General features: G+C 37.7%; 2 protein-coding genes across 3 annotated transcripts in view; one reads left to right on the forward strand and one right to left on the reverse strand.

Moving 5' to 3' along the window:
- Positions 1 to 737: 737 nt before the first annotated feature.
- On the forward strand, positions 738 to 4,909 carry LOC108679816 (protein arginine N-methyltransferase 6). 2 transcript variants are annotated; one of them, XM_018168543.2, is made up of 6 exons: positions 738 to 961; positions 1,659 to 1,915; positions 2,318 to 2,435; positions 2,499 to 2,517; positions 3,233 to 3,398; positions 4,168 to 4,909. In XM_018168543.2, the coding sequence occupies exons 1-6, from the start codon at positions 771 to 773 to the stop codon at positions 4,584 to 4,586; spliced, it is 1,170 nt and encodes a 389-aa protein (XP_018024032.1). In that variant the 5' UTR covers positions 738 to 770; the 3' UTR covers positions 4,587 to 4,909. The 2 variants fall into 2 exon arrangements, with proteins under 2 accessions (XP_018024032.1, XP_018024031.1); XM_018168542.2 differs by lacking the exon at positions 2,499 to 2,517 and having other exon boundaries at positions 2,318 to 2,454.
- Positions 4,910 to 5,201: 292 nt separating this feature from the next.
- Positions 5,202 to 20,066, reverse strand: part of LOC108679815 (platelet-derived growth factor receptor beta) — a 35,399-nt gene continuing 20,534 nt past the window's right edge. The window contains exons 11-28 of the mRNA XM_018168541.2: positions 19,749 to 19,883; positions 18,873 to 19,076; positions 17,643 to 17,824; positions 16,511 to 16,685; positions 15,655 to 15,909; positions 15,061 to 15,210; positions 14,396 to 14,517; positions 13,895 to 14,005; positions 12,690 to 12,854; positions 11,697 to 11,847; positions 11,135 to 11,359; positions 10,638 to 10,758; positions 9,358 to 9,935; positions 8,933 to 9,045; positions 8,308 to 8,427; positions 7,422 to 7,633; positions 6,852 to 6,957; positions 5,202 to 6,568 (exon numbers count right to left, since the gene is read on the reverse strand). Coding sequence (XP_018024030.2) covers positions 5,831 to 6,568; positions 6,852 to 6,957; positions 7,422 to 7,633; positions 8,308 to 8,427; positions 8,933 to 9,045; positions 9,358 to 9,935; positions 10,638 to 10,758; positions 11,135 to 11,359; positions 11,697 to 11,847; positions 12,690 to 12,854; positions 13,895 to 14,005; positions 14,396 to 14,517; positions 15,061 to 15,210; positions 15,655 to 15,909; positions 16,511 to 16,685; positions 17,643 to 17,824; positions 18,873 to 19,076; positions 19,749 to 19,883 — 3,863 coding nt within the window. The 3' untranslated portion in view covers positions 5,202 to 5,830. The remainder of the gene's footprint in view (positions 6,569 to 6,851; positions 6,958 to 7,421; positions 7,634 to 8,307; positions 8,428 to 8,932; positions 9,046 to 9,357; positions 9,936 to 10,637; positions 10,759 to 11,134; positions 11,360 to 11,696; positions 11,848 to 12,689; positions 12,855 to 13,894; positions 14,006 to 14,395; positions 14,518 to 15,060; positions 15,211 to 15,654; positions 15,910 to 16,510; positions 16,686 to 17,642; positions 17,825 to 18,872; positions 19,077 to 19,748; positions 19,884 to 20,066) is intronic.

Raw genomic sequence — 20,066 nt, forward strand, 5'->3', positions numbered from 1 at the left:
GTTTGTTTTTGAGTCATATATCACAGCCTTGCATTCATCATTCATGCAGTGTGTGTAGTGGCTGTGTACTCACTGTACTGTGTGGAGTGTGGACAGTATAGTGAACCTAGACCTAGTCTAGCATGGTATCCATGTTCTAGAGTCTGGATCATGCCCTCATTGCCCTGTGGAGTGTGGACCATGATAAGCCATGAATCTTAAAATTTTGTGATCTTCAACAATGATGCAAAAGCAACATAAAGGCTTACATTGCCCTCAATTAGATTTATTGGAAAATGGAAAAGGTCAACTTTGATGGAAAAGGTTGACAACTTGGCCAATGGCCATTGCTATGTCAAGTCACTTAAGAGTCAACTTCCTAAGCAATGGTGATTTGTCTGCATTAAATTTCAAGGCTATCTGTGACTTGAATGATGGTAAAGGCCCCTTTGATGTTCCTGTTGTCAAGGAAGATTGTACTATCAATCATGTCTCCATGAGGTTGGGGTCACAGCTCAGTGCTGAGTGCTCACTATAATTGATTGTATTGCACAAATGCTCACAGCAAACCAGGGAGACCTTGCCCCAATAAATTAGGTGCATTGCAGTATGGCCAGAATTATTGTATCGAGGCTCAGGATACTAACTTGCAATTTTTTAATTTACCAAAAAATGCCAAGGGACAAATTTAAAGTTTAATAATATAAATAATTTAATTTAGTATAAATGTTCACTAATAAATTTAATGCTTTTTTTGCAGACATCTTTTGACCCCACACTCAGTCTCAATAATGGATGTGTCAAATCCAGCAAAAAAATTGAAAGTTGATCATGTAGAAGAGTACAGTTTGAGATGTAATGATACCCCTGAGCAGGAATTGACTAGTTCACCTATTGTACAAAATGGAAAACCTACTGATGTGCAGAATGGAAAATCTGATGAGCAAAACTTTGAAAAGTTTGTTGATGAAGAATATTTCAGGTTGGTATAAAAATGTTATGACAGAGATATATATTTTTTCTTATATTGTTTTATTCAATACAAGTAGAATACCCAAAATTACACAAATAGTAGAAGAATTCAATTTCATTACATTTCTATGTGATATGTTCTTGTTCATCATCCCAATAAAGATGACAAAATGAGGATGGTTTGTATCTTTGGTTCCTAACTAAAAATATCTACCTACCATTTAAGCAGTGACTGGAGCATTCCTGCCATTTTTGGAGCTGCAAGATTTCCATTATGCAAATTAAATTCTATTCATTTGCTAAATAGATGGCCTGATTGAGATAGAATATATAAAATTCTAACAAAATTTGTGATTTTGAGCCCACAAGTTTTCAGTAAAAATTTTGAACAGTTTAATTGGCCTAGAAGAATAATTTGATCAAATAATGATAGACAGGACATTGCATGCTCATACAAGCAAGCAAATAATTGTTGGAATATTCAAGCTTTGTTCATGACTTAGTATAAATCAATTAATTTATTTATGCCTGTTTTTTCTGTGTCTGTGATAGATTGCAAGGTTTAGTTAAGTTGATCATATTCTGTTCCATTCATCACTGTAGAAAGACTGAATAAATCACTTACAAAAATATTTAAAATCAATTTGGTGTATGTATGTATAAAAATACAGGATTCAGGCAGGGTCTAATTTTTATCGCAATTGCAGTTCATATGCTGACACGGAGGTTCATCGAACAATGATTGAAGACCAGGTGCGGACGGATGCGTACCATAAAGCTATCATGCAAGACCCAAGTTTTGTCAAAGATAAAATTGTCTGTGATGTTGGCTGTGGTTCTGGCATCTTGAGCTTGTTCTGTGCTCAGGCTGGAGCCAAGAAAGTTTATGCCATTGAGGCGTCTCAAATTGCTATGCTTGCCAAGAAGTCAGTCATTGCTAATGGATTTGAAGACATCATCACTGGTAAGGTCCTTGAATGTTTTTTTTTCTTTATTTTAGTGCACAATATGTTCTTTTTAAGCCAATTTTCTTTGTGATAATTAATTGGGACAATTTTTTCTTTAGTTATATTATCATTACACAATCAAGATTTCATATGTACAGTTCATTGGACACACTTGACTATTTTTTGACAAAGCAAGTCAGCTCAGTTATAGTGTGATTTAATTATAGACTCCATTTTTCCAGCTTTTATTATGATCTTGTACCCAGTAAATGACAAAATATTGCTGAACAAGGTAGAATTGATAAGAACCACTCACAACCATCTGAACCACTGCAGGTAACATATTGCAATAAAAGAATTATTTGTAGTTGTGTTTTTTTTTTTTCTTGAATATATTTTGAAATGAATTCTCATCGCAGTTCTTGAGGGAAGAGCTGAGGATGTGGAGCTACCAGAGAAAGTTGATGTGATAGTGAGTGAGTGGATGGGCTACATGATGCTGTATGAAACCATGCTGCCTTCAGTGCTGCACATCAGGGATAAGTGGCTCAAGCCGGTGAGTTGTAACTAGACCGTGCTGCCTTCAGTGCTGCACATCAGGGATAAGTGGCTCAAGCCGGTGAGTTGTAACTAGACCGTGCTGCCTTCAGTGCTGCACAGCAGGGATAAGTAGTAAATAGCAGTCCTTGCTGCCAAAGTTATGGTAACCTAACTGAAAAACACTAAACAAATGTTATTTTTCATATATTCTTGCAGTGACGATTTGACCAATGACCTCAATCATTCAACAAAGAAATTACCAAAAGATTTTTCTTATTCTACCAAAAAAATTTCTGTTGATGCATATGAATTTGCTTTGATCAAAATCTCTCATCATCATTCCTCAAGTTTCAACACAATTATTGCCTGTGTTATTTTGAGTATTATTAATATTGGAAATTTTTTATGTCCGATTCTTGATTTCTTGTTGATATTGTCCCTTTTGAGTCGTGCTTATTAAGGGATTGTGTACAAAACATTTTTGCTCCTTCCTGAAGTATCTACTTGGGTAAATAATTGAATTGTTGTAATGAGATGATGTGACTTAAGTCATTGTATGTTCTCACTAGAGCAATGCTGGTTAATTAATTAATAATTGATTAATAATATAATATTTCCACTAGTGTGTGTGAAAAGCATCAAATTAAGGAGTACCCTTGTAGGAAATTCCCTTCCATTAGATTTTGCGAGTCACATAGGGAAAAAATTTGTACATTAAAAAAATCAAGCAAATTCCCTCTTGAAGCAAGTTTTTTAACTAGATTCAAATGACTGAGGTGAAATTTCTTTTACAGGGAGGCGTGATGTTTCCAGAACGCGCGGTGCTCAAAGTAGCAATGGGGGAAGCTTCGTGGATCACTAAATATGAAGAGAACACTTATGACTTCTGGATTGCGCTCAACCCCATGTATGGCTTGGACATGACGCTCTTTGCTGACCATGCCGTAGAAAAATACAGCGGTGAGTTCAATGATAGATCTTGCACAGCTTTGTGCTCTAAAGTCCAGGTAATCAATCTGGTACGCTGCTCTTGGCTCTCCAGTCAACAAAATCAATTTTTATGTGGACTTCTGATGCTTCAGGTAATAAGCGATTTTTTAAACTGCATAAATAATTTATGTTAAACAAAAGCTACCGTTTGTTTTATATTTTACGGTCAACCTATAAATCTTGAAATGCTTCAAGTTCACCCAGCCAACATTGGAAAAATTAACCCTGATGAAAGTAAGTTTATCCAAATTCGCGCCGATGTTGATTGATCAATTCACACTTGATCAAAGATCTAGTGATAAACTTTATCTGATTAAGGTTAATTCAATAGTTTGAATCGCCACTACAATTATCCAATGCTGGTCAAACTCACCGCAATTCTGTTCGAAGGTGCTGAACCCAAATCAATTATTGACACCGTGACGTTTTAATCGTCATTGATGTACTCGATAGAGAATATGCAAAGTAGTAAATCGAGATCCAACGTGAAGTAATCGCCTTATTTGTCTCGTTGGTTACTCAGTGTTTATATATTATAAACATGAACGATATTTATAACTACCAAATACTATATTTGCTATACTATATTATGTTGTTGCAAATACTAACTATAACTACAACATAATTACTACATAATTGACAATAACTACAACGTACCAAGTTCATATATGTATATTTTAGAATATTCTCTGCATAGTTATCTCTAGTAAGTTTATACTGATCCCATTTCCACTTGCAGAGTACGCACACGTGTTCATGATGCCACAGAAGGACGTATTAAGCCTACCAGCAACTGTATGCGACTTTGACCTGAACACTGTCACAGCCGAGCAACTTTTGAGTGTCAAGGCTGACATCAAACTGTCCAGCATGGGATCCCGGCGGCTGAACTGCCTCGTCTTCTGGTTTGACGTCTTCTTCCCTGGCGGGGTGAAACTCTCTACTTCCCCGGACCTCGAGGACACCCACTGGCAAAACACAGTTCTCCCTCTACCGCCCACCAAAGTTGTGCAAGACACAGCGTTTTCTGGAGAGGTAACAATTGCGCAACACAAGAAGCGTTCCCTTGACATCAGACTGAGGTATTGTGTGGGTGATAGCGAGAAAATGCTCTCCAAGAGGTATAGGCTTGATGAGAATTGTACAGAGTTCGAGTGATGTATACCGAAATCTAACGTCCAAAATCAATATGAATATCGTGAGGAATAGATCTCAAGTTTTTATATTAACCTACTCATTTTATTTCAATTTAATAATGAAGGTAATTCCCGAAATTTTCCATTACAATTATGAAGTTTTAGGAAACATTAAATTCATCTTGCAAACTGTAAGAATTTGTGGCTAGGAATGTATCTTCGAGATTTAAAGACGCAATTTGCATTTAATGAATATGAAACGTTTCACTTGATACAGTAGAGCTGTCCACAATTCATTGGACAATGTAGTGGTGTAATTATTTCTATTAAAGTTTATCACTTTTCGAACTTTTCATTGATATCAGCTCGATGTCTATTTTCTAAATTTCATCAGCCTTCAACCTACGCCTCATTGAGAAATGGCTAAAGTGAAACGTATTTGAAAAACGCCCTGTTTATAAACAGTTGATCAAATGATTTCCTACCAAGGGTGGCCGCTGGAGTTAATTAAATTAATAAAATGAAAATGTATAAATCATTTAATAGAATTTGTTATTTACAAATAACTACAGAGATCATTTGAAAACATAAATTAGTCTAATTTAGCATTTCTATCTACAATGAGCTTAGCAATACGTATTGTAAACACTTATGACATTAAATGTTTCAGTATTTAGACAGCAGTAAACAATAGTTCAATTAATGCGTATTATAGTATGTAGGAATGCATACAGTTTAAAACCTCAAAGATAAACTACACAATAATCATCATTCATTCTCTCACCTTGGAAACTATGTAGGCGCATAATGTAAGATTTGCCAATTTTTATAGTTTTACAGTGGAAGGTAGTCCACTCGTTAGGTCGGGTGCCTCCTTTTTTATAATAGGCTCTTTTGAATTGGGCTTCCTTGTACATGTATTGCGCTCGTTGTACAAGGAACGGTTTTTTAATAAGTTTTGCTTATTAGCTAACCAAGACCCTTGCCGAATTTGAAGCTGCAACAATGTCAGTTGATCGTCTACCATCTACCGAACATCTATTTTACATCTGTAAATTCATTTAACTTAGAAAGTAACTCTTACTTCTGAAAATCAACACACATATTATAGAAGCCACTGAATTTATATACTTACTTTTCCATAGAACGGGTTCGCTTATCAAGTCTTGGGAGTTACACCTATAAAAACTAAGTAGAAAATAATTTACCTTATTATAAATTTGGTTGTTGACCATGAAAAATATTTACTATGGTAAAAGCATAATTTCACACGGCCTGAAGGAGCGGTCTGCATTCTGGTGAAGTTGGAGAAAGAGAACTCACGCTGTCGAAGGAAGGCCCGTGCAAAGACCCTATCCCACTGGATGTCTCGGATTCTCGTTTTTCCAAGCGACTCGCCTGCTTGTAGAGAACTGGTGTCTTCTCGCTCTGTAATTCGTTAGAACCTAATGTGTAATATCCTGGATTATCTACGAATGGAGTAGGAGAATTGAAAATTCCGCTATCATGCCCAGGCCTAACGAAGTCGACTTCTGGCTCTAGTTGATCGCTTGTTGGTGGAAAATTGAAGACTGTTTCTTCATATATGGTAGCTGGAGATGCTGAAATTGAGACGGAGCGTAATCTGCGTGGGGATTTGATGGCTCTGAGTGGAGTGACACTCCGACAAGCGCGGGATTGAGGAGAAGTGCATGGGGATTGGGGGAAAGTGCACGGGGATTGGGGGAAAGTTCTCGGGGAATGGGGGGAAGTGCACGGCGTTTCATTCATAAGCTGCATCGGAACTTCGTCTCTCAGTTCATCACTGGGCGGTATTGTGAGGGACAAGGAATTAATATTGCGATGTAACATGCCGTTCTCGTAAAGACCTGAGTCAGGATGTTGCTTCGGGACCTCGTAGCCATCCGCGTCGATGCTCATAGCTCGGATGTCGGGACTGCGGACTCGGCTCAGTAGCGAGTTTTCGACAGGCTCGTTATCAGTGACGTTCATATCTTCATAGTACTAAAAAAAAGCAAGTTTTCATCAGCGGTGACGATCAATATGAATGCTAAATGAATTGAATTCATCAGTTTATTTACTGAGAGCACCTCAAGTCGCATCAGGCCTTGAGATTCTAATTGTCTGTACAATTTTTGCTTCTATTAGCAGATTAAGGTTAATGAAGGTTGCAATAATTTCATTTTCAAATAAACTTTTGCTATTACTTTAACCAACGACGATTTTGTTATTCGAATGAAATAACGCAAAAAGGTTTGAATAACATTTGTGAAATCGATGGTCTCACCTTCCTTGTTTTATCGTCCATGAAGGCTTGCAGCAATTCCTGTAGAGCGTCGAACTTAGGTCGTTCTGCCGGATTCTCCAACCAACATAACCGCATCACATCAAACCTGCCTCATGAACTTGTATGATTATTTATTAAAACTCATATTCATGCCACATTCTATTGAATTTATTGACACGTTATTATTAGAAAACAAAATCGACAAACGAGCGTAAAATTATTTAAGAGAAAAGAAGCCCACCTAAAATATGACTAATGACAGCACTGGTTTGAAGATATATATGGGGGGCAGTTCTTGCATTATTATTTTGAGCTCGAAATGCGTGTAAACCATGTCATTAATAGACCGCTGCCTAAGTTGTGGGTTACATATAGTATAAATGGAATAATTCCGTTGCATCCATTGCTTTATGACTGGTCATTCCTTTCGTCAACATCTTTTTCAAGCTCTACGTAGTGACAAATAAATTGCAATAAGTAACCGAATTGTTTCCTTTTATGGTCAAATTGATGGTTTTAGGTCGCAGTAACAACAATAAAAATTTTTATGAAAGACGCAACGTCACGTACAGTTTCTCGCTGGCATACTGCGGCTTGTGGAGTCTGACGCCGCTCTCGAGTTGGTTCACGAAGTTCTTGTTGAGGTCGATGGTTGGGTACGGGACCTGTCCCAGCGAGAAGACCTCCCACATGACCACACCATACGCCCACACGTCGCTCTGGGTCGAAAAAATTCCGTCCCGCAGCGACTCGATCGCCATCCACTTGATCGGCATTGGTTTCTGTATGGATTGTTTGAATATAAATCTTCTAGTTTTTAATCATTTGTCATCTGGCTATAAATAAATCTAGCTCCTGGCCTCTAAATACGATAGCTTTGACGACGATCAATGGATCCGTAGCCGAAGGACGAGCCATTTGCATACTGACGTCAAAACTCGTTACCTGGTCAGATATTGAATACGACTAATGTATTTTTTTGGGGTATACGAGATAATCTTTTTTGAACTGACAGTAGCTCTGGTTAGCACCAGACCATTGCATATGAAAAACACTAACGAAGGATGAATCATCCGTAGACGAGTGCCTGAAAAGTTCGAAAAAAACGGAAACTAAGGTTCCACTAACGGAAACTGGACCACACATCCTGTCGACACGAGACAAATTTCTTAACATAGAAGGGAAACATTTGGATATATATGGATCCGTGAATCTGTTTGAGTAAAATGACGCATATGATAATTTTGTGGATTCTGCCAACGTTTTAGACATTCGATTAATTCAGATACATAAAGTCAATGAAACTGTAGGATAACCATCGATATTTTGTGATGAACCAATACATTAAATTATTATGACGATGAAAAGCGTCGAACTGCTTGCGCCTGCTTGAGTAAATGTCTCGCTTAACAAAGATGCTACAAGAAATTTAGTGAAAAGAAATACATTTACTCACCTTGAAGTTGGCTTTGTACTGATAATTGTACAAGCTTTTAGATAAACCAAAGTCGCTGATTTTGACGATGTTATTTTCAGCCAACAAGATGTTACGAGCTGCCAGATCTCCGTGCAGCACCTGCATTATGGACCAAATTGATGGTTTTAGGTCACTCACAGGAAAAACTTGCACTTTAGTGCAAATTATACCTTTAGGCAGAATAATAAGTAATTAAATTGAATAAAATTTTCAAGGTTAGATTCTGAAATTACGTCAATATGTACAGAATTGAAATCACACAGGCATTTTAATGTACAACCTTTAAGGCGAAACTCACAGGAACGGTTGCGCACGTTTGATTATAATTTCACATAATATGACACCTACGACAAAAAATATCATGTAGAACTTCTGGAGAATAAATCATTTTTATGAGTAGAGTGTACATCTAGTTAGACGTACTCCTTCATGCAATAATATTACTGTTCAGAATATGGATAAAATTTATCACAAGTTATGGACTATAAAGTTAGCAATCTGCATGACCTATAAGCAATCTGCATGAACCTAAACTTAGCGAACTTCACTATATCGGCCACTCCAATAATACTTTATTGAGAAGATAGCAGCCTATGCTTCTCACGTTATGCTTGGCTAAATAATCCATTCCACAGGCGATTTGATAGCACCACCCCAGCAGCGTGTAGTTGTTGATGTCAAATATGACGGGCTCTTCGACGGGATCCGTAGCGCCATCTGGAATATTATACACACATAAAAGTTAAAAAATAATGCGTACATAAAAAATATTTGCGGGTGATAGTCAGTCAGAGGAAAGAAAAATACCCGGAGGGATAAAGCGTCGAAGAAAGGAGTAGCGCGTGACTCGGAATGAAGGGACAAGTAGACAGCAACAGAGATAATGCCATAATTTTTTGTAAATAATCAAACACAAATAGTTACGCCTCGAGGGGCTACAGTGAAGGTTTGTAGCGAGGATAATCAGATATTTTGCAGATAAATATTATAAGTAGAAACGTACAACTATTTAAAGTCAGTATATCGTACCAGATACAGTCTGGGTCATGTCAGACATCAGGTTTGCATACTCCACGCCGCCACTTCCGAGTGATCCATTGACCGCATTCACCATCGAGGATGACCCATTTACGGTGTTCACAAGCGTGGATGACCCATTTACGGTGTTCACCATCGAGGATGACCCATTTACGGTGTTCACCATCGATGATGACCCATTTACGGTGTTCACCATCGAGGATGACCCATTTACGGTGTTCAACATCGAGGATGACCCATTTACGGTGTTCACAAGCGTGGATGACCCGCTGATAGTATCCATGGATGAGTTGGCGTCAGACGAAGACTTAGCACGGCACCGAGGTATCGTATTGCTTGCATCAAGTTTGCTCATTTGAGGGCATGGTTTGTCATAATTAGCTTCTTGAGGGTTATAAGTTGGCGAGTTAGGTAGACTTGGGAATTTTGAGTTTGCTGTGCCGGCCGGAGGAGTGACAGGTTCCCGGCGTAGGGTCGAGACGGCGCTCTGGGATCGGGATCTAGTGTAGGTTTGCGTTGGGTTGCCAGGGTTTGGCATGTTCATGTATACGCAGTTGCTGCTCAGCCTGCTGAATGGTGATATGAAGGGTTGAAAAACTGCATAGTGGTTGGAATAGTTAATTACTGAGGTTTATGTACAAATGAATAATAATGATCATTGAACAATAAGAAATATCATTGGTTGCTTACAGAGGCTGCAAAATGTTCATATCTTAAGTTGAAAGGACGCACAAATTCTATAGAGATAGCAACATTTACACAAACTTTTCGCACTCAGTATCGCAATTCCTTGCCTCGAGGCCTAATGACCTCAGTTTATATATATTCGATTTATTCCCTAGAAAATGAGCAAGAACTTAATTTGCATCCAAAAGCGTCTGCATATAGTTTGAGATTTTGTCATGCAAATTCAAAGGAAACATTTCAGTTCCAACAACTAGATGAAAATGTGATAATAAACGCAAACTTATAAGCAGTCACGCAAAATGAAAGTAAAGGAGAACTCGAACGAAGAACATCTATTGCGAACAAACTTTAAGAAACTATTAAATAAATTATAAACAAGGTTTTTGCACACATATTAACTTTATTCATATGTTACTTTGTAGAAATCGTACCCAACTTTCACTTTTTACTCACAGTTTCCAAATGAAGATAAAGCGGTTAACTTTTTGAACTCTATGATTTGGCCTTGCAATTCATTTCCGCATCTGTCATATCGCCCCACACATTTTAGGTTTCCTTTCCAATAATTTCTATCAGAAGCTTACCTTTTACGGTTACGTAAGGTGCCATCTCTGTTCATGGCGTTAATGAATGCGGCTTTCTTCTCGCGCAGGAAATTGAGTAGGTTGCCGTACTTGCAATACTCAACGATTATCTGGAACTGGCCTGAAATAATAATTGTTTTAAAATTTCATCATTTGCTGTATTAATGTGTGTGAATTTCACCTCATTCATCTATACGAGTTTTCGTTCAGCCCTCGTGCCCGTCATCATCTTCATGCGCTTAAAGTGGAACGAGTTTTTTTTCGATTTTTAGCGCATTTTCTCATTTCTGGAAAAAAAGGCGCTGTTGTGCTCGTCAAGTACGTCTGTCTGTTCGTCTGTCTGTCCGTCTGTCTGTCCGTTAATAACTAATCTACCCGTTTGCTTAAAACGAGGGACATTTGCATTTCAAACTTAATCAGAGCTTTGTATCTCAAGTTGACTAATAATACGTGTGGAACCATTTCCATTAACTCGTTAATTAATTAATACTTCATACCTAATCGATAGTTTTCAGTGCAGACGCCGAGTAAGTTGACGACGTTAGTATGTCTGCCGAGGTGCATCATAATTTTGACTTCGGACACGAGACACTTGAGTTGGTTCTCGTCAGAACGAGACTTGACTTCTTTAACCGCTACGTACGGATGGACTTCGCCGCGAATAGGGCCACGCACCTTCGCTCGGTACACCATCCCGAAAGCTCCCGAACCGAGAAGTTTTTCTGTACAATTGGGTAAAAAATATTATTGCTAGTGTGTCAGTTATGACATTATTGAATTAAAAAAATTGATCTAATATCAGCAGGGAACATCAGGAACTTTCACAAAATTTAACTTGAAATGATCCCTGTTCTGAAAAAAATTCAAAATGTTGTGTTACAATAAGCAAGCATTGGCGGTTTTGAACAATATAAAATCATTTATTTAACATTATCAAACTGAACGTACCAACATTGTCTCCATTTGATACTAGTCCCATTTGTGCAAAAATCATTCCAAGTACTGTACAGCCATTGTAAACAATTTTCATAGTACATCTATTTTTATTATTCTACTAACCATACTCCAATTTATTTCGGGGAAATTGGAATTCCTTCTTCATGGGTAACAGTAAAGCTTGTTCGCTCAAACCAATGTCTCTCGTTAAGCGGTCCTCATTTCCATCTATGAACTGTGCGAAGTCTTGCTCTTCTTGCGACTTGCGTTTCTTCTGAAAATTTCCGCAACAAAATAGTAAATAACTTTTGATTTATACGCTCGCACGAAAATATCGAAATGCTAGCTTTTCATTTTAAATTTCCCATCACAAAATGGTGACTGCATTCCGCTCTCACAAAGTTTCGAATAGTCAAGCAGTTTGTGGATATCGCTTTAATCTCTTGCAAATTATGGTTCCTATAATAGGTAGTTCAGAAAAGTAAGAATTGCTCAAATATTTTATGACGTTAAAGAATTTAATGACAACTTCGTTTTTTAAGAGACTCTTTTGGCAGGAAAATTCACAAAGACTCTACAAAATTAGTATCTCATCAAAGTACCGATTGACATCAAAAGTACACTTTTATAAACTGGGAAATCTTCTACTGTATCTAATGTAGTGAGATCCCATGCTGGACAACGAATAGTTCTACAACTTACATATGATATTTTGTTCGATTATTTTTCTATTTCATCCAAAGTACCTGCTTCAGAATGCAGTAAATGATATTTAACGAAAAATATGCTGTTCTTTGCAAAGTACAGTAAATGGTACAGAAACCAGCATGCGACATTTAAACGAAAAATCTATTATTCTATCCTAAGTTCTTAGCTCTGAAACCAGCAAATGATCTTCTGACAGAAAATCATTTGTTCTATCCAAGGTATCTGGTTCTGAAACCAGTAAATCATATTTAGACGAAAAATCTTCTGCTCTATCCAAATTACCTAGTTCTGAAACCAGCGTATGACATTTTAACGTAAAATCTTTTATTCTATCCAACGTACCTTGTTCCGAAATCATATAATATTTTTTACTGAATCCAGTATAGGACATTTTGACTACATGCTCACATGGAAGCGCAGGAGCAGCACGGCGCTGACCAGGAGGATGATGCCGAGCACGACGGAAAAGCCGATAACCGCGTAGAGCAAAATTTCTTTTTGGCGGGCATTCGGGTCCACTACGACCACCTTCGTACTCTGGCTGATATTTTTGAAGCCGAAATTCGAGTCCGTCTGTAATGTTAAGATGGTTATAAAAACGCTGTCTGCAATGTGCACATGGATAGGAAAACAGGGTTTAATAATGTATAAATAGATAAATGACATGGTGTTTGTAATGCATACATTTATAGAAAAATATTGTTTTAATGATGTGTACATGGATAGATAGAAGATAAAGTTTTAGTGATGTATATATTGATAGAAAAATATTCGTGTTGATGGATACATGGATTGAATGTTATTTTTGGGCTATTATTATTATCATTCAATTATTATATTATTATTGATATTTTTACTATGTTATTACTTAATTATGTTAAGGCAAAAAATGTACATAAAGAGACAAAAATAATATAAAGATGAACATTTTTGGATAGAAAGGATACAAATACTGAAAATTTTTGGATGATTGAGTTTTTCAATCCATGATGGGTTTAAATAGGGCAATCCGTTCCAACAAGCCATCCAACAGAACGAGTAGAGAATATTTTTTCCGACGCTAAGCTATAATTTGCTAGGGTGGATATCGCTTAGATTTGCGTGGGTGGATACAGGCAAGATTTTTCAAGTGGATATCCTAGAGACTTTCTCGGCTATCGCACGAAATACAAGCGAGATTCAATGCTCTATATATCTGCCTTGACAAGGATGCTTCGAAAGTGATTCAATATAAAGTTAAACTATGAATTAAAATATAAGATGTATAGCCAAATTAAAAATGTATTGATTTAGTTCTGCCTAAGCTTCAATGCTTCGTTAAAACAACGACCATTATCGATAAACAATAGTTTACTATTAAAATTTGAAATTATAACAATTATAGTTCTTTACTTTATATTGTTACATAAAGTTTTAAAGTATCTATAGTGGAACCCCTATTTCGATTAGGATTATACTTGAAACATTTCCAGAGATAGTATTCAATTTAACTTTAGTCCAATCAATTATTTCAGTAATTCTAATGGATAATTTGTGGATTATATATTTGCAACAGGCCATGTGCCTATTTCTTCAGTGCCGACACTTCTATTCTAAATGATTAGTATTCTAACCTGGCACTTGTACGAGCCGCTGTCGTCTACTCGCAAGAACTTCAGCGTGAGCTGTTGTCCGTCCTCGCTGATCTCGATGTGGTCACTATCATATGCCAGCTTCCCTTCGTCCTATAGGACCAGAAATCTTCATGTGAAACACAAAAAATTAGGAGATAATGTACCCAATTTAGTACACTTTATCACTAAAGTCAAGTTTGTTGCTTTATTACAGTTTCAGTTTGGTAATTGTTTGCGTGTCAAAATCAACACTCATGGGCTCTTTTTCAGTTGATATTCAAAACAAATTTCAATGCCCAAGCAGTAATTATAGATGACAGAGATTTATACGATATTCAAACCCTCGTATGTGTAACCGTAGACTTACAATCACTGAACGTGGCTTAGGTGCTGTATTCGCTTCTTACTAATTATAATATTATAATTAATTACAAATTTAATATCATTTTATTTGATTATACTTTCATTATAAATTTACGAAGGCAACATGACTTGACTCGCCTTGTACCAGAAGACCCTGGGTAGCGGCTGGCCCTGTAAGGCACACGAGAGGTGCAGTTCGCCCTGCACCTTAATTTCGTACTCCGGCTTTAAGTTACTTACGAACCACGGCTCGCTCTTTTCTGTACAAGGGACCGTAATATAAGAAATATTTAAGCGTTTGTGACATCGTTAGCCAATCACCGACTGTCGTTCAAACTGAACACGCCAATCACAAATGAGAATCATCCGCTACCTGTACTTAGGCCGCTCCGCGTATCTGGGCCACTACGTGTACTAAAGCGGGTTTTGATACTACGGCCCATGCTTTATTGTGAATTGAAAACGTCTTTGAGTAGCAGAAACACTTTTTAGGTCATTAGTTTCAAGAAATATCATAGTTATAAATTTTCTCTTAAAACTGCGATAGATTAATCTATTTTATTTGAATTATTAGTACCACCAAGGTGAAACTATCAGTACCGGCATGGTGGAATCATTTCTCGTAAGATGTCGATTTAAAATACCGTTTTTTATAGTTAATGTTTAGTGAAGTATATGGTTACGTGTGATTTTTTTTATCCCAGTTAATCGGTCAAGTATTCACAAAGTATGATTAACCTTCAGTTGGAGAACCTCATTCTTTACAATTATAAATTGAATGCAGATATTTCTGCGTAGCTGACCTCTTATGCGCATGCGCCGGCCGACTTTTTCGTTAGTGCTGCCTCGCTCGGACGGCAGAACGCATTCGTAGCACAAGCACTTCTCACTGTTGGTGTCCAGCGCCAGACTCACATTAACGAAGTGGGTCAGAGCAGTCGACCACTCAATGACTAGCGGCGAAACAAGAAAGAGATAAGACCAAGTCACGACAAGCATGGCATTTGAACAATGAACAACCGACAAAAGCTGCGTACGACCAAAATGGAGGAACATCAAAGAAGCAGCAAGGGCAAAATTTTGGGCGGTAAAATCCGGCGACATGTCTACGCATTACGCATTTCGCATTTTGTGGTCTTCGTGGCCTGTATTTTATCTAAATTTTATTAGTGTTTAGTAAGAAGATATATTTAATAAGGATTTATTTTTCTAAATCAACTGTGGAAGCCAGATTATCCTGTAAAATAACGCACAAATCAGGATTACTTAGTATTTGATCATTAATAATTTTTAATTGCTTGTTAATTAAGAGATTGTATTCTTCACTTTCACGATCCTTTAATCTCTTTCTCTAAAACTATTAAGGAGAATACATTTCTCACGTAATATATACTTACAACGAATGACATTGGCCCCGTTGACACCCAGCTCAGTAAGTCCACTACAGTCTTTCTCAGCAGCGCAGTCTTCGAGATGTCCTGCGAAGATGACAGGTTTCTTGTCCCAGAAATGAAAGATGTTAGCCTGGCACGTAAGAGAGACGGTCGCCGGGGTGTAGACTGTACATCCATCCGCCTGGTGATTGCAGTTCCCAGTAGACGTTCCGTCCAAGGAATAATTCAGCGAAAGGGCTTCTAGGTTTTTCGCCTGTTCTGCAAAGCATAAAGACTTTGGGCTAAAAAACAAATGCAGAAAAAAATCATGAACGGGCAAGGTAATAATCTAAACTAAAGGCAATGCTTAAATTTTATCTCACCATGCAGATGTAAGAGGCGCGATTTTTTGTACACGTAATAAAAATATACTGGATCTTACATCGAGCAAGGATTTGACCATGAACGTGACAATATCATCAATACAGTGGTACCGATTTTAATCCACATTTATGACTGAGTTGCTATATATTCTGAGCCATATATCAATCACACAATTCATCATGTTCAGCTTTATCAATAGATACGTATTGCTTGGTCAATGTTATTCGCAAACAAGGGTTGAGGATTGGATTTATCGTCAGTAGACAGAGGGTTTCCAGAAAGACTCTCAGGTATTAGCAGGGCGCATTGTCTTTTTTTCTCTGTGAGGAACATTATGTTCAGGGCTGAAATTTCGCCGCGTACGAAATACTATGTTCAAGACTGCAGTATCCCTCCCACCCACTGCTACCAGCACAAAAAACTGCGTTATAGACTACAGTATTTGTCACACTCACTACGAAACACTGTTTAAGACAGTAGTATTCCCAATACTCACTGCTCTCGATGGCAGCAACAAAGTACTCGGCCGAGCTGACGCTGCCGTGTGTGTTGTTCGCTTCACATACAAACATGCCTGAAGTGTTGATATGGACCTTGTAGCTCGTCTTAGCCGCAGTCGCAGGCAAGCCATCACAGGATTCGCTCACCTCTTCCCCCGAGCATGAATTTATCTGCTATCAAATATCAATCTTAAATTTTTTTTCTAAATTATATAGTCGGCACGCGAGGTAGGGAATTTTGGTTTCTTACACAAATGATTTATTCAACATACGACTACGGGACTAGCGACTTGCAGTTCCGAGACAAAAAATATATTTTAAAGCACCAACTTCGTTCCTCGAGCGATGAATGTAGAGGTAAATGCATGCACTCCATTATCAGCCGACTTCAACATAGTTGAAGTTTGACCGACTGAATGGCGGTCGTCGCACGGAACAATTTTACGTACAAAGCTTTAGTTTACGGGACTCGATCACACAGAGCAGGTTTGCTTATGTTGACCAAGCATTGGAAGAGGATGCATGGAATCGATCTTAATTTTAACAAAACAGCAGTTTGGGAAGGTTCTGTTTAATTTTTCTACATGAATCAGTTTAATTTCATTACCTATGGATTCGTGTATGAGACGCAGCACTTCATTGTTAACTCAATGCCCGACGGAGATTTCCAGTCAAAAGGAATACATTTTGAAGAGATAAGACGAGTCTGAACTGAACACAATCGAAATACCATCTTAAGAAAGCTGGCGTTTTCGTTTAGATGCAATTAAGTGACAAACTGCTCAAAAAAAGTTACGAGTTAAACCACACACAATCTGTAATAACAGTCTTCAATTCATTCAACGAAATTGAGGTAATATTCAATAATTAATCTTCTACATTTCGCTGCGAAAAAAGTAACGTTCAATTATGTTCCAATTCTCGTAACTCATCAGCAGGTTATATAGTTAGCGTTCACTTGCTCACGATCTCCAGTCAGCAATACTTGAACAACACGGCAATCAAGGAATGCCAAAGGCAACAATGCAATACGAGTTGTGAAATCTACACAATACCACAGAAGATGTAAAATTAACACAACAATAGCAAATGAGACGGAATAAAATATAGTAATATTAATACCGCTACCTGTAGCTCTGTAGCTATATGTTGGTATGCCGAGCAGTTGCTAGGAGACGAGCAGTAGGCGTATAGCAAAGATAAAGTAGGCCTAGGGTTGCCGAGTGCGCTACACGACACTTCCACTTCAGAATTTACTGCAGCAACTTTCACGCCTCCTTGGACGTAACTTTTTACTTCTTCTGGTCCGCCTGGAAAAAAGGATTAGCAGCGACGTCGTAGTGAACATTTCTAGAATAGGCTTATATATGCTTATGGAGCAATTATATGTAGGCTTGAAACGGCCATGCAAATTGTACTCGTAAATTCGACATCTCGGACCAAATTTTGTTCAACTATTATATTATTTTATTCTGCCTCTTCGTTATTTTGTTACTTGTTGGTAGAACTGTGGGCTCAATGAAGTTCTGTAAATTATAGAAATATTGGGATTGAACAGGCGTAAGTTTAATTCATAGAAACATTCTGATCTAAAAATAGTATTTCGATTACAAGGCAATATGAAATAACTGAAATTGGTCTCAAGAATAGTTCATGTACTTGTAGAATTGCATACGCCTGACTGCCCTGACATACTAAATGTAGCAATGAACCCAATGTACCTTTAATGAATTTGGAAATCGAAAGCCAGCAAATCGTTTATTACACTTCGCGAAAAGCATTAGGTGCGACACAGAAATCGAAATTGTATACTTCTTCAAATTTCAACAGACCAAAATATTTTTCTAACAATATTCATCCAAACTAAAGCGCAAGAGTCAGCGCTCCTAGCGGAATCGATCACGACTACTCATTTGAAAATGTTATGTTACCACGGAATCAGATATAAGTCTAAGTTTATTTGTGATCAAAAATCCGAAATGCAGAATTTCTTATCTCACCAATCTCGGTGAATAATAATATTTTTACCAGGCTACAGTCGTACCATTGTTTACTTGGCACTTTTAAAGTTAGCCCACAGTTCCACTACCCCAAATTCATTCAGATTCATTCAAACAGGGGGATTTGGCCAACAGTAACCAAATGCAGGCTATTCTCGACGTGTTACTAAAAACTACTTCAAGTCTTGGCAAATTCGTTTCGTAATCATAATTTACTTTGCATGCCAAATCCTTGATGAAAAACACGCAAGATGTTAGAGCTACTAAAGTATATACCCGCTTCAGAGCTACTGAAGGATATATTCTTCAGAGCTACCGGTACTGAAATTTGAAGAATAAACCCGCGCTGAAAACTCACCTAGAACGGTCAGAGAGAACGAGATGTTCTTGCACACTTCGTTGACGGCTTTAATGCAGGCTTCTAGTTGGTGGGAGCCCACATCACCCATGTACGGGTTAGTTATACGCAATATCACAGTTCCGTCTTCTCGACTAACGTTGATGTGGTAGCGATCGTTGACCACATGTACCGCCCCGGCTGCGGTGCTTGCTAGCACCACACCTGAGACATTGAAGCGGAAATTTTGGTCTGGATAAACTAGTATAATTCAAGGCATTTGCTTTCTTTTCGTTGGTATTAAAGGCAAAGGTTTTGTGTAAAGACTTTTCCAAGGTAACCTCTTGACGAAACGTAAGTTTATGCAACATAAAATTCTGCTTCACAAAAGAAAATGGGCGGAGAGATGGTGGAAAAAGAAAGATTTTTGATGAGAATTCAGTTGACCCATGCTTTGGAGCCTTGAAAATGTGGAGCGTAAATCGTTGACCGTGCATTTTCATATAGGACGAATCAGCCTGATCACAGCCAGCGGTCTTCAAGAGCACTCGTAGCGCTGCAAACTCTCACTTCAAAGGTCAGATCGTTACTGATTTCAGGATCATCGGTTATAAACATATACTGTGCCCATGTTACCATGTACATTACAAGCTTACACTAGACGGTCCCAAATAATTATTCCATCCTGTCTCGTTTATGAATTTCACTTGAAAACATGGTGTGAAAGTGCATAAGTGTCTTTTATTAGCCTAAATACACAACCAACAACTATATTGTTATCATAAAAAGCCATTACTCAGTATATTGTTACTTTAGGAATACATTAATAATGCTTTACAACTGTGGAAAAGTTGATGAACGGGGCAGAGCCTTTATGCTCTGAAATGAATTGTTTACCGTTGTGGGTCCATTTGATGCTCGGGATGCTAGGATGGCCCTCGTAAAGTATGACCCAATGAATGATGTCATTCATCTCGTCCAAGTGAATGTCATACGAGTTATTCGGGAAACTCACGCTTGCCGTATCATTCTCTGCCGAAAGTTTGGATACATTTTAAGAAGAAATGCTTCAGTTTAAGGTTAGAGAAAACTCTGGACTGTAAATAATGGTTGCATTGAATGCTGGTAGTTTGTTTTTACATTGAAAACATTATCAGAAAATCTTCACCATCGCAAAAAAAATGAAGAAAAAATGTAAAAAACTATATACAAAGA

The sequence above is a fragment of the Hyalella azteca genome, unplaced genomic scaffold, assembly GCF_000764305.2.
Source record: "Hyalella azteca isolate HAZT.00-mixed unplaced genomic scaffold, Hazt_2.0.2 contig14630, whole genome shotgun sequence".
Classification (NCBI taxonomy): Eukaryota; Metazoa; Arthropoda; class Malacostraca; order Amphipoda; family Hyalellidae; genus Hyalella; species Hyalella azteca.